The sequence below is a fragment of the Lipophrys pholis genome, assembly GCF_963383615.2.
Source record: "Lipophrys pholis genome assembly, chromosome: 6".
NCBI classification, from domain to species: Eukaryota; Metazoa; Chordata; class Actinopteri; order Blenniiformes; family Blenniidae; genus Lipophrys; species Lipophrys pholis.
Window position 1 is genome coordinate 26770690 of NC_137629.1, and position 14855 is coordinate 26785544.

Here is a 14855-nt window from a genome sequence, read left to right on the forward strand (position 1 = left end):
TTGGGACAAGAAATCTTCAAATCCAAATATTGGGAATCGCTGAGTGATTCCAAAGTGCTGGGACCTGATATTCCCCAGTACTGTGTAAATGGCACATGCGTAACAATTCCATCCATCTGATGCCACTAAAAGAATTCTGATAAGAGTTTAAGCGTACATCTATCCAAACATGGTCTATTTACCGTATAAATGCCAACAAACTTTACTCTGGTTTTATTGTTCTTCAGAAATGTCTTATTATGTTGAAATAAAATGTCTTCCGAGTGTTTTTTTATCTGTAGGAAAGGTTATAGGAAAACTCTTAGGTGGACCTTCAATCATTTTAATAGAACCAAATGCAAACTGACTACATTTCTCAGGAGAAAAGCTTTGTACTAAACTATTTTCCATAATAAATATATATATATTTTTTTTTTTAAAGCATCTGTCTCTTTACGTAAATCTCTAAAGAGATCCAAAATGTTAACCTTTTTGAGTTCAACTTGTCGTTGGTCATTTACTCTGGGGAATGGAAAAAGAAAACAGAGTTGATCTTAGATTGATCCATTAATAAAACAAACATATAGGAACCACATACAGTATACTATCCAGAGCAAACGATGGAACCTGCATAAAAGCGTAACATACTTGAAATATAGGTCCTTCTTTATCCACTAAAGAATTTAAACCAAACATGACAATGGTACAAAGTCATCTGACAGAGTCAGTCAAGAAAAGAGAGAGTGTTTTAAATCATCCGATCACAACAATACTGAACCGGAAGCTAATAAATTAACACGGTTGTGTTTTTCAAGATGATGCATAGACATGATGGTTGATACTCACTTTTTTCCTTCTTCAGGATTATTGTGGCTCTGTTTGGATAGGTCGATAAATATTCCATACAACTGGAAAAACCTGCATGGAAACAGGATATGCATGTATATTTCACATTATTTTATATTGCTGCCCAAGAAAATGTGTTTGAACTGCAGCTTATACATTTTTAAAATTCCCTATTTCATCATGCATTTTGACTTGGATTACACTTACTGAGTGGCAGCAATGAACAATGACTATAAAATCAATCACAGTAACTTAATATGATTGATTTTACAGTAATTAACTTGTTAGCTGTTGTCAGTTAATAATTTCACAATAAGTTTTTTTTTCCAGTTCATCTGACTTCAGAGTAAATTCTGTATTTTATTCTTCACTTTACTTTTCAAGTTTGTCAAGTGGCAATTTGGAGTCGACATGAACTATTGATTCAGATACATTTGATGAGATTTTTAAGAAGAGTAAATACAAGCATTTTGCTGAGTTTTGAGATTTTTGAGCCTCGGTCACCTTTATTTGTTTGAACATCAGTGTACACATTTCTTCATATAAGATGTATTTTGTTCCTTACAGCACCCACGGGGTATTTGGTGGGACGGTTGGTGACCCGGTGGAACTGGTGGAAGCCATTTCTTCTTATTCAGATGCTGCTTCCTTCAGTTTTTTTCCTGCATATCAAGAGAAGTTTATGTTAATATTTAAAACAAGTATACTTCTGATTATTTACTCTGTTGGCTCAGTGACCCTCGTTATTTATTTGAACATCAATGTGGCTATGAATCATTTGAAATTTGCAGTGAAGCTACAGGTGACGTGTGCGTCTTTCGACATCAAATATAGTGATGACCACTGATGAGCACGTACACACGCCAACATGTCTCCCTTGTTTAGCTGACGCCTCACACAAGCTGTCAAAAAGTATATTTCTCAGAGGTAAGAGTGTAGTAGGAGCTGTAGCCTCCTTACACCTCAGTGGAGACGTGGCCCAGCCGCCTCTGACAGGTCAATATATGGGTTAAAAGACATCACCTCAGTTGTTATTCCCAGGAGGAAGATAAAGATTTGGAAACAGGGCAAAGAAATCTTGACTTTTGCACTGAAATAGATTCTATATAGCATATGATATAAATATCTATAATAGATAGATTCTTAATAAATGAGAATTTATGAAAAGTCGAACGTCTACTTCCTTCCATACATTTCCGGTTAAACTACAAAAACGAATGCTTGGTATGGTGCGTCTGCCCCCTTCAGCCCAGAGATGTCTAGGGATGTTTATTTGTTTGTTTAAAATTGCCACATGCAGATTATGCCTCACGCGACTCTTTTTCTTTGTTGGTCAGACAGCTCCGCCAAGAGTCGAGTTGTTGCACTGCAGCTGATCCGCAAAATTAATACAGGAAATATCGGTGGAGCCGCAATTTTATTTTATTTATTTTATTTTTTATTTTTATTGACGTACAAATGACTTAAAGACAAGACATCCATGCCATGTCCAGGAAATTCATACTCAAAACTACCCGGAGGTGAGCCCTGCCAAAAGCCACACTGATTATATTAGTGTGCTGTTTTTTTTTTTTGGAATGCCTGGAGTTAGCAGTGAAACAAACTCCACCCCCTCGGCACACCGCGGAAGACAAACCGAACACCCCCCTATGGTAATCTATTCTAATCCGGAGTAAAAAGCACGCGGTGCGTCCAATGGGCGCGGCTGTATGCTGACGTTCACGAGCGATGGGTAAATGAGGGGGCTGGTCCCGGGGCCTTTTTTTTTTTTTTTTCTCTTGGTTTGTGTGTATGTATATGTATGTGTGTGCGTGCGTGTGTGTGTGTGTGTGTGTGTGTTTTCAGACCAGCTGAAAATGGCGGCTCGGAGCGTCGAATCGCTCTAACTTTATCGCACAATAACAAACATAACAACACACGCAGCCGGCTATCCCGTAACATGGAAGGGAACTTGACCCGGAGACTTCGGAGGCCGTAGCTGGGGGACGTTACTTCGACCGCGACACCTCGCACGGAGTTAAAATCGCAGAAGGTGACGAGAAAGAAGCGTCCAACTGCCGCTTGCAGGCTAGCGCCAGCTCGCGAGCTAGGCTAGCCGTGAAGACTTATGAAAGGGCTCGTGAGCTGAGCGACTTTAATGTCGCCCGCGATGAACAACGCGACTCCACACGCCCGCGGCTGCTGCATATTCACGCTAAAACGTTAATTTTTGTCGCCGCGACGTGTCTTTGGTGTGATGACACGGACCGCGGCGCTAATGTTTGCAATTGTGTGTGATGCTAACCGTAGCTTCTCAGGCTAACGTTAGCATTAGCTCCCGAGCGAAGAGAGAGAGAGAGATATTCGTGTTTTCATACGATTTAATCTCAATAGATTGATGTGTTTAACAGTCGTTGCACGTTTAGATGTTGTAACCTTAAGTGTTTTTATGTGAAACTTTGCCTGCCCCGTAGAAACCATGGAGGACCCTCACACACGGTACAGCAAGCGTCTGGTGAGTAACTTGAACACAACAGTTCTGTACCCGGAACACTTGTTTAGTGTTTACAAAGCAGCCAGACGTGGCTCGGCCCGGCTCAGCCCAGCCCGGTGGTTGTTAAACGCCGGGCTCTTTAACAGCCAGGGCGCAGTTTAGTCTGGAAAAACTGGATGTGTTTTGGCAGGCACGGCCCGCTTCCATTTAGCACATTGTTTATGTTTCTGTGTGGCAATGAACTGGTTTAAAGGCTCCCAGTTCAAGAAGAGGTCAAGTCCACTGTCTAACCTGACAGCTGTGTTGCTGTGAGCTTGTTTCACCGCCTCACAAGCATCTTCCTCCTGATGTTTCACTATAAAAAAAAATGCTATACTCTCCTTTAGTGATCTAATTCTTCAAAATATATCAATATAATTTTCTGAATTTTTCCTGGTTTGCTTATTTGTTGAGCCTGAAATAAATTGATAGATTTTTAAGAAAAAAGGCTTTTATTAATTGTATTTCATATTTATTTACTTTGTGTTAAAATTCCCTTTTAATGAAACCAGCTGCAAGGGATTAATGTATGGTATAGAATGGATTCTGTACTAAATGAACTCACATGCTGCTTTACTTAGTTTTAGCAGGAAGTGGTATTATAGTTTGATTAATTCTACATTTGTGGTGTGGGGGTGGGGAGATCAGGGATCCATCTGTCTAGCCTTGCTGCATAGGGTGAATGGTAATGGGGGAGTGAATTAAAGGGGGGGGGGGGGGGGGGGCAGTTAGTTGAAGATTAACCCCTGGCTATTGTAAAGTCATATTGTTTGTTTCGCAAAAGATGTGATTTGGTTTCTGGCTGACATGATTTATTGTGGTTTTTTGTTGTTGTTTTGTTTTAATCTATCTGGGGAAATGTAGGGGGGCATCTCTTCAAAGTGTTATTATTATCCAATAGTAACTAGATAATTAGACTCCTGGAGCGATATTAAAGAAGTACATTAAGTTGGATGTGGTTCCTGCAATATTTTTATCTTATGGAATTTGCACCATATTATTTGATATTGGCTTTATGATTGGAATTTAATTTGCTCTTATGACAAGTTGAACCCCAATAAATTATTGTTCCTTTGCACATTTGCTAAAAAGCATTGTAATTTATATGTGCTTTAGTCAACCAAGCCATCATGATACGAGTTGTAAGGATACTACTGTAAACTCCTCTACAATAGGATTGTGTTTACAATTGGATAAAAGTATGTATCTACATATATCGGCTTAAGCAATCAGTCAAAGTCAAAACGTGAGCATATATTAGATGTTAGCATAAACATACAATATAATATTCTACGTCTTTACTTTCCGTCTGATAACTCAAAGCCATCGCTATCACATGTTTACATCCCATGAAGCTTATTGTGACGAGTTCCATCGCTCATGTCTCCTTCCTGTTCCCCCTGACTTACAATGCTCAATTTATGTTTGACATAAATGCTTTAAAGAAAACCTTATGTCCTCAGCGTACTGGCACGCGGCGTCGATATCAAGATGATGGCATCTCAGATGACGAAATTGAAGGGAAGCGGACGTTTGACCTGGATGAGAAGTTGGTGTGTCAGAGGTTTGGCTCTGATTTGGTCAGACACATGGAGGGCAAAGGTGAGCGGGCAATCAGGATGCAATTTTATTACAAAAGTGTTGAAGTCACTGTAAGGTGAGGTTAATTTCTTCTTTTAGAGCCATGCTGTAATACAACAACAACAACAAAAAAAAAAAATCCATTTTCTCAATGTGCTTTCTGTTTTGTATAACTCTAAATGTAATTTAGAATGTTTTGCTTATTACATGCTTGTATCTTTTTTTATTACTGTAGAATAATTCATTCACCATTATGCATATTGTCTGTTTTTAGATTTCACATTTGAATACATCCAGAGGGAAGGGCTCAGGGACCCCATTATCTTTGAGACAGCTGATGGTCTTGGCATACAGTAAGCCACACACACTGTTTATTCATACAATACTCCATTTTTTTCACTCCCTATTTCTGTACTCGCATGCCAAACACTCGTGAAGATGTTTGATTGTGTGTCTTTGAAATAAACCAAAATAACTAATTTCTGTGTTGCAGAATGCCAGACTCGGATTTCAGTGTGAGTGATGTGAAGTTGTTTGTCGGTAAGTCCTTCTTTTATGACCTTGGTGATGAAATGGCTTTTAATTCTCTGCATACAAAAGCAACATGTCAACTCCCTGCCTGTTGTTGATAGAGTCGGACTAATAAATCAGCCACACTGACGTATCTGTCCACTGTACTTTATTACAGTCATATTGCTTTCAGTGAATATGACCAAAGATAAGGTGAAAGTGCACAATTAGAAGCTTACATTAAGGTTTACGATATACTTTGTCAACTCACCAGCCCTGAACATTTGTTTGTATTACTTGTTTTAGGTTAGAAAATTATTTGTATAACTATGAGTCAGGCTTTTGTTTTATTAATTTTGATTTGAAATGCAGCATTATCGTCTCACAAACAGTTTTTTTTTTTTAAATTCTCTTCATTGTTGAATCTTTGAAACTCTTAACAGGGAGTCGGCGCATCGTAGATGTTATGGACGTGAACACGCAGAAGGGAATCGAAATGTCGATGGCTCAGTGGCGACGTTACTACGAGACGCCTCCGTCAGAAAGAGAAAAACTATACAACGTCATCAGCTTAGAGTTCAGCCACACCAGGCTGGAGAATCTGGTCAAACGTCCAGCTTCGGTGAGACTGTTGGAATAAACACGGATGGTTGTTTTTACAACAATCATTTCATCATGTCATCATTTCATAACCAAACTCCTCTTCGTGATGACAACATGTTGACTGTTTGATTATCCAGGTGGATCTTATTGACTGGGTGGACAACATGTGGCCTCGACATCTCAAAGAGAGACAAAGAGACTCCACTAATGCAATCATAGACATGCATTATCCCAAAGTACAAAAGTGAGTGAGCTCATCAACACAAACCACGCGATTTGAAAAAGTTATGATATAGTGCCTCTATCATGCAACAGTAAATGTTTCGAAATCTTGAATTTGTCCGATTTTCTTTTTTCTTATTTTCTTATTTTTTTTTAATCATTTGTTTCGGTCCTTTCCTCACGTTTCAGATATTGTCTCATGAGTGTGCAGGGCTGCTTCACAGATTTCCACATTGACTTTGGAGGCACGTCAGTCTGGTACCACGTTCTACGAGGAGGAAAGGTCAGTATCACACTAAAGAACAGGACATTTTTAGACTTAAGCTCTTCTTGGAAACTCTGTGAAAATGAGGGAGGTCATTCTCATCCTGCTGTTAAAATAAAACCTAAAACTTATGTTCAGTTATTCTTCTGCTTTGCAAACCATAAGTGGAAATTAGATCCAAAAAATGATTAATATGTACTGGCTTATAGTTATTGAGTAATTATTTGCAAAGTGAGGAGATTGGGAAACAGCCTTTTAGTCCTTCAGTTTTTAGACTCTCGTCTTATTTAAATGTTAACATGGACATAGTGTGTGTATGTGTATATATATATATATAATGTAGAAAATATTTGCCCTAAATAAAGGTTACCTGAGTTTTACAACGACCAGCAAAGAGAAAACTACTCTGAAGTTTGTAAATAACACACCAGATAAATCTGCTGTTCTGATTTGCTTAGTTATAACTTTAGTGATGTTATAATACTGCATTCGAGCAATCTGAGCTGCTACACTCACCGAATACTAGATAATTGATAAACGTCTCTTTCAGTCTTGAGTGCTTTCGTGAAGTTTACTCTTGGGAATTCTTGATGTCCGATGAAATAGTGGAAAATAAAATGATGGGAAAAGCATTTACAAACCGAGGTAAACCATGGAATAATGAGGAAGATGGCAATAAACTGATGTTTTCATCCTTACAGGTCTTCTGGCTGATTCCACCCACACCACAGAACCTGGAGATGTATGAGAATTGGGTTTTGTCTGGGAAACAAGGAGACATCTTCCTGGGAGACAAGTGTCACGACTGCCAGAGGATAGAACTCAAAAAAGGCAACACGTTCATTATTCCATCAGGTCTGTTTTTTTGTTTTATGTTTTTTTAAGGGCATACAGTCGCAGTTACTGGCACATCTTTGCAGCATCTTGTGTCTTGTGTTTTAGGTTGGATTCACGCCGTGTACACACCAGAGGACACGTTGGTGTTTGGGGGGAATTTCCTCCACAGCTTTAACATCCCCATGCAGCTGAACATCTACACCATTGAAGACCGCACACGAGTGAGCAGCAACTCCAACTCTATATTAATAGCAGAAACATTTTCTAAATTGTTAAGATGTGTATTATTGAGTAATTTTTTTTTTTTCGTTCTCCCTAAGGTGCCAGCAAAGTTTCGGTACCCATTTTACTACGAGATGTGCTGGTATGCCCTGGAGAGATACCTGTACTGTCTTACCAACGTCTCCCACCTCACCCCTGAGTTCCAAAAATACTCCCTTGGTATTGGTAAGGATATCCTCATTTAGTTTTGTCCTCACCACACAGACACATTCATATATGACAGAAATAACTGGCGTGCTCTAACTTCTTAGGATTGACCCCAGCTGACCTTGAAACCAGAAACGGCAATGGAATAGACAGCGACGGTGAAAACGAAGAGCTGAACATCAAGGTCGAGGAAGAAGTTGAAGTCAAAGAGGAACCAGTGACTCAAACCAACCCGCGTGTCCAGGTGTTGACCCCATTCGAGCTGGAAGGGCTGTGGAACCTTCTGGGGAAACTCGAGGAGCTGCCACCTCATAAAAAGTGTGTCCCCGAAGGGATCCAGAACGCTGACGCTCTGCTTGAGGACATCAAGGTGGGTGACGCCATTAAGAGGATTTTTGTTGAATCATTCAAGCAAAACCTAAACATCAACCACATAGCAACTATAGCATGAGAATTTATTTCTTAGTCTCAGTTTTCCGTGATTTCTTTGTGACTTTTTAACTGTTCATGCATTTTTAGTTCATGCATATTTAGAATTATAATTCTAAATAAGACAAATTATAGGAGGGAAAGTCTGATTAAACCGTTCTCTGAAGCATCTTTCAGAATACTTTTAATTCAAGCTACTTAAAAAGTCAAAATTTTTAGTACAGGCGCTAGACTGGTCCAAACGATAATGGAAATTGAAGGGCCAGTAACGCACATGTAGAACTTTTGCCACACATGCCTTTTCTTTGACACATAATACACTTGGAGACAAAGTAAGAGATTGTAGTCCGTAATGGTACTGCAGTTGTCAAATATATATTCGGTTTAAGTTTACTACGTACAAATCATCCCGAATTCCCAAAATCATAAAATGAACAAGACAAACATGGACAATATGAGAATCATTTAACTAAAAACAAGTCATTAGGAGATGGTAGTGGTCCTAAAGTAGATCTCTGCAGAACTCCACTGGACGTCCAGCCAGGCACCTGAAACAATTGATTGGCGAACTATACTTTTAACCTTCAATCTTAAAGAGGGGAACAAAATGATACATGGCGACTTGTTTTCCACGTAGCCAACAGTTTTCTCTGGTCCTGTTCCATTAGAAGAGGTGTTTTTGTCTGACTTCGTCTTGTTGATTAATTCTGTCTCCAGAATGTTTTGAGTGAACGAGCCACTGACAACCTGAAACTAGCGTACACTGGAGAACCCATTGTCAAATGGCCCAAAAGGGTAAGCAGCAATGATTTGTTTGACACTTTTTTTCCAGTTGCTATAAACATCTTTCTGCACTTATAGACTTGAAGAATTCAAGCAATGCGAATGTCTAGACACACTTTTATAACCCTTTCCTCCTGATTTTGTTTATACAGCCGTCATGGTATCAGGCCCCGACTCCCCCTCAGCCTGTTCTTTATCGCCCTCGCCTGGCGCCCACTCTCCACAAGCCTCTGGGTCAGAGACCAAAAAAAAGTTGTTCCCTTTCCGCCCTGAGGCGCCGGCGAGTGAGGTGCAAACGCTGCGCCGGCTGCACCAGGAAGGAGTGCGGCACCTGTCAGGCCTGCCAGGACATGAGGAAGTTTGGTGGATCTGGACGGATGAAGAAAGGCTGTTTGATGCGACAGTGTATAACAGTAAGACGTTGGAGTAGTCATGCAACATTCTTCGCAATTGCATCTCATTTTTCTGTACCTGTATCGCCACTACATGTAATTTATTTATTTGTTTTTTTCCCCCTTTTTCTAGCCTGCGTTACCAAACACGGCTCGATGTGCCATATGTGGCGAGGGCGAAGGTGACGAGTCTGATGTGAACTCGCTTACTCTCATGGAGTGCTCCGCTTGCTCACAAATAGCCCATCGTCAATGTATTAAGGTGATTGCCTCTTCCCATGTAGGAAACACGACAGATTCCATTGATTTATTTGTTTTGGAATTTTCAGAACTGTTTTCTGTTTTAGGAGCCCGGTGAAGGGAAGATCAATAAGGACTTGCCCAGCTGCTGGGAATGTCCCAAATGTTACCAAGGCAAAGGCTCCGCATCAGAGGTAGTTAACAAACAAGAGCTGCTTTTGAAGTTTGTTATTATGTTGAGTCACTTGGAGGCTTCATCCTTTTCATCTGCCCTGTGCTGGATTATAATTCACAAATTAACTCAAACCACCTCGTCTCAGTCTTCCAGCGATGAGGAAAGTGCAGAGTCGGAGAGCTCTGGCACCTCACAACCGCCCTCCAAACTTGCGTACCGGGATGGCGTCGGCGAAGGAGCCAGAAGAGGGAGACCTTCAAGATCAACGGGCCGACCCACAGCGCCACCACCTTCTCAAAAACTGCTACTGCAACATCAACAGAACCGGAAAAGAGCAAGTGCACTGGAGCTCCGCCTGAGAAAGAGGGTAAAATGGAGATTCTCTGAATGCTTTGAGTACTGGACTGATCTGAGAGAAAAGAGTCACACAATACTGGATGTTCACATAGGTTGTTGATTTTAGAAGAAAAAAATAAAACATTGAAAGGATAAAGTTGGCAATTTTTAGGGTTAGAAAACACTTATTTGATTGACTTTTTTGCCTCCTCAAACAGGGTTGGTAAATGACACAAATAGGTTTTATCGCTGATATTGATTGTAAATGTAAGATTTTGTCGCTCCATTCAACATCTGTCCGCCTCTTTTTATTTCAGATAAAGCTGGAACGGAGCAAGCTCTTAACAGTAAGCTACACACTTAATTCTCTAATGATTCTTTTCCTTTAAAATAATAATATCTGTAGTTTGTGTACTGTCACTAGTGGCCTGTTTTTTTTTCCAGAATATTTGAAGCATCTTTTTAGGTGTTGTCTAAATATTACCAGTGTATTCGTAACATACACTGGTATATTCTCATTTTGCCCTTTCTCTCCTAAAGAAACAGTCATCTATCGATCGGACTTCCAGACTGCTGAACTCCAGGGTGCTTTCCCGGCTGCACTCTCCAACCAGCAGGCCGCCTCAGGGTCGAGGCCGGGGCTCTTCCTGGGCAAGTGGCTCCTCTCACCGTAACGCTTCAGGAAGAACTGAACCTGACGGGCAGCAACTGTCTTCCAATGGCCTGGTTCTCGAGCCCAAAGGGGAAGCTCGCCGAGAGCGGGGCAGAGGCGTGCGGCTGCGTGGCGGTGGAGCAGGGAGGGGGATCAGGAGTGGCAGAAGTCATTTGGACATGGAGGAGGAGAGTGAGGACAGCAGCAGCAGCAGCAGCTCCAGCAGCAGCAGTGACGAGGAGGAGGAGGAGGAGGAGAGCCGGCAGAACGGAGTGAGGGGTGTTAATAAGGAGAACCAGCCACAGTCGGGGCGAGGAGGAATGGGTGCCAAAGACAGAGAGGACGAAGGGAGCGAGGTGGCCAACCAAAACGGAACAGAAGAAGACGAGGAGGAGGAAACGGAGCAGGACGGTCAAACGGTGGACAAAGAGGACTCGTATGTTAAAGTGACACTTCAAAGGCCAACCAAAGCCAAACAGGACCCATCAGCCATTGTCCCCAGGTTGGAGGCTATTGCCCCTCAAACCTCCACAATTCACAACCAGAACAGAACCCTTGTCAGGCCCCCTATTAGAAATGGTGGCCCTTGTCCTGATCAACACCCCAATAAATACACACCACCTCACACTCGCAGCGGAGGCGCGTACTCTCGCTCCTCCTCAGAGAGACTGGACCCTTGTATGAGGGGGTCACTTCGGAGGCCACCTAAACTGAATAATGGTGCTTCCTCTTCTTCATCGTCTGAGCTTCCCCACCTCCGGGTCCCTCTGTCCGCCCTGCAGGAAGGAGGCGCGGACGCAGAGCGGGAAAGCGCCGGGAGCGGCCCGGGCTGTGAAAGAGAGGTGTGGGTGTCCGTCTTCCGCTATTTAAGTCGAGCAGATCTGTCTGTCTGCATGGCTGTCTGCAAGAACTGGTACAAATGGTAAGAGTTCCAACCTGCTCAAGTTTACAAATTACAGGTCGTTGAGGAATTTCAGGATAGTTTGGATTCCAGTATATTTACAGGATTTATCAACTTTTTTCTTTTTCAAAGCAGTAAAAACACATTGACTGGGATATATTTCAGTGGTAATGTAACGGCCGTAGCAGTTACACATCATTTCAAGAAAGACTTAAATGAATAATTGTGTTTTTTGTTTGCTTCATGTGTCCTTAACTGTGGGTATCTGTAGTCAACATATGTATTGACACTGCGCGACGTGTAAACTGCTTGTTCTTTTTAGAGAAATTATGTAGTTGATAATCTCACCACCAACTTTCACTATCAACTGTCTGAGGAGTCTTTGAAGGTCGTGACACTAAAGTAGAGTGGCTTGTTTTGAGGTTTTAATTCGAGTTGCATTTGTCACTGAAATCAAACTCGTGGGGCGGCATCGCTCGGTTGGTAGAGCAGTTGTCTCCCAATCGGAAGGTTGCTGATTCAATTCATAAGCCACCCTGCTGAAGTGCCTTTGAGCAAGACACTGAACCCCTAAATGCTCCCAGTGGGTGGACTGAGTGCCTTGCATGGTCGCTGCCTCGATTGGTGTGGGTTAATGTGAACGACGGTGTAAAGCTCTTCAGGGACTGCTAATGTGGTGGAAAAGCTAAATAAGTCAAATCTTTTTTTACCATAAATAAGCAAAAAAAAAAAAAAAATGCAAATAATAAATAAGCAAAATGAATAAATTGAAATTAAAAATTAGCAAATAAGTGAAATCTTTTTACCTTAAAATGATGGTGCTTTGACATTGTTGATGCTTTTGTTAAAGTAACATTAACATTTATTTCATAACTTTCATTTCAAACGGTTTAGTTGTTTAGGGTAAGATGTAGCGTGTAACACCTTTTTAAAAACGGATGAAATAAATGCGTGTGTGCTTTTCCACAGGTGCTTAGACAAGCGGCTATGGACACGGATTGACCTCAGTATCAAACGCACCGTCACCCCTCAGGCGCTAACAGGCATCATAAAGAGACAGCCGGTCACACTCGACCTCTCCTGGACCAATATCTCCAAAAAACAGCTCAACTGGCTCATCGGTCGCCTTCCTGGTACAGACACAGACGAGCTCTCACTGACTCACACTTCGTTTGTGTCTGGTATCGGGGGTGAAGGTTTCTCCTGATCTGTCTTGCAGGGCTGAAGGATCTGATGCTGGCGGGTTGCTCCTGGTCATCGATTTCAGCTCTCTGCTCCTCCGGTTGCCCTCTCCTTCGTTCTCTTGACCTGCGATATGCCGATGGTGTCAAAGATTCTCAGATCAGGGAGCTTGTCATTCCTCCAGGTGAGGAAGCTGCATAAAATGCAATAGATAGATATATCAGTTTTCTTTTTTTTTGACCCCCACACTTTCCTCTACTTTTTATTAATCGTTACATCATGTTCTTGTCAAACTTTACCGTAAAGTCTCCGCATTGGTCTTTGCTCTCCTTCTGATCCAGGCTGCGACAACCGCAGTCCGCTGCGAGCCATGCAGTGTCTGCGACTAGCAGGTCTGGACATCAGCGACGCCACGCTGCGGCTGGTGATCCGCCACATGCCCTATCTAACAAAGCTGGATCTCTCCCACTGCAACAGCCTCACCGACCACTCCATCAACCTGCTGACCGCAGTGGGCTCATCTACCAGAAACACGCTCACAGAACTCAACCTGGGAGGTGAGACACCGTCGGCGAAATCTGACCGACCATACTTATTTCCAGGAAAAGGCGGCATGGACACGTTTCGCGTTACTCTGGCAGATGTTTATGAAGTGTGTTTTCTCTTTCAGGTTGCAGTAAACTGACAGACACGTGTCTAAAATATCTCCGCCGCTTGTCTTGCATCTCACTACTGGACCTGCGAGGCTGTAAAGGCGTCTCGCGCAAGGCCTGCGAGGCGTTCATCACCGAGCTGTCCGTCAACACGCTCTACTGCCTATCAGATGACACGCTGATCCAGCGGATATCCTAAGCGCCTGCCCTCTCACAGGCGCTGAGGTGACTCAAGACGCAGAAGCAGCAGGGAGCGGATCCTGGTGTGAATCTGTGTGGCACAAAGGACGCAGGGAAGCTCGCATGCACCTGTGTCGCGTCCGAGGAGGGGTGGGGTCTTCCCTTGGAAGGGCTTTCTGACTTGGCTGTCGCAGCTCCAACAGTGCTTCTCCATACTTTATTTCCCGTGTACTTAAAGAGACTCAGGAGCTTTTTTATTTTGTCGTTGTTGCTATTAATTTGGGATTTCTAATATGTGACAAAAGTCCATCTTTGCCAACCGTGAGAGACCATGTGGGTTATTAATTAGCTGTATTAGATTACACATCCTGTGGATAACCAACTCGTCAGCTCCTCTTTGGACAGATGCCTGGCCCGACAGCCACCCTGAGAAAGAGAGAAGCAAAGACTTTTAAGTTTCAATTGGCTTCTATTTGGCTGATCCTGCATAAGTTCTTATTTATCTTCTCACATCAGGGGCTTCATGTAGTTATTTTCTTGTCAGGGACAAAATTGTTAAGTAGTTTGATAACTTATGCTTCATGCACAGCAGCTATGCGTTGAGATTTTCTGTTCAAGATGACTAAAGACGAAAGGACCCGAACAGCAGATGCGGAAAAGTGAGAAAGTCAGTAGTCCACCTGTATACTTGAGAAGTATACGCGGCGTGTGCAAGACGATAAAAAGACTGTGAGTAGGCAATCAACGTGGACGTGAGACCTCACCCCAGCAAAGGGCAGGTTGCATTATGTGTTGGGAATAAGGTGTTGGATAAATGGTGCATTTGTTTTTTTTTGTTTTTTTTTTTTCAAACAACCGATAGACTTCAGGTGCTGTTATTTCCAAACTCGTCTGTTTTGTGATTGTACAGAGACATTTAGAGCAAGAAATATTCTAGATGAAACTGCTCCAACTATTTGATACACTTTTGTTTCTTTTCATAGATATACAGAAAAAAAAAGGACGAAAATGATCTACTTTTCACTGAACTTTGTCAGATTCAGTTTAGAGAGATGTATTGTGTTTGTGGGAGGATTTGCTCATATTTGAATTTTTATTTTTTTTGTTCCCTTCAAGTGTTCTGGCTCTGTCTGAAAAGGCCTTTCCTG

At 42.1% G+C, this 14855-nt stretch overlaps 1 protein-coding gene across 1 annotated transcript; it reads left to right on the top strand.

Moving 5' to 3' along the window:
• Nucleotides 1-2644: 2644 nt before the first annotated feature.
• kdm2ab (lysine (K)-specific demethylase 2Ab) lies at nt 2645-14745 on the top strand. The gene is made up of 23 exons (XM_080465553.1): nt 2645-2857; nt 3279-3319; nt 4801-4939; nt 5193-5271; nt 5412-5458; nt 5872-6050; nt 6169-6275; nt 6443-6536; nt 7220-7373; nt 7461-7576; nt 7676-7802; nt 7889-8154; nt 8931-9008; nt 9149-9409; nt 9522-9650; nt 9736-9822; nt 9949-10170; nt 10457-10486; nt 10680-11713; nt 12662-12825; nt 12912-13058; nt 13216-13431; nt 13545-14745. The coding sequence occupies exons 2-23, from the start codon at nt 3284-3286 to the stop codon at nt 13724-13726; spliced, it is 3894 nt and encodes a 1297-aa protein (XP_080321679.1). The 5' UTR covers nt 2645-2857; nt 3279-3283; the 3' UTR covers nt 13727-14745.
• Nucleotides 14746-14855: the final 110 nt, after the last annotated feature.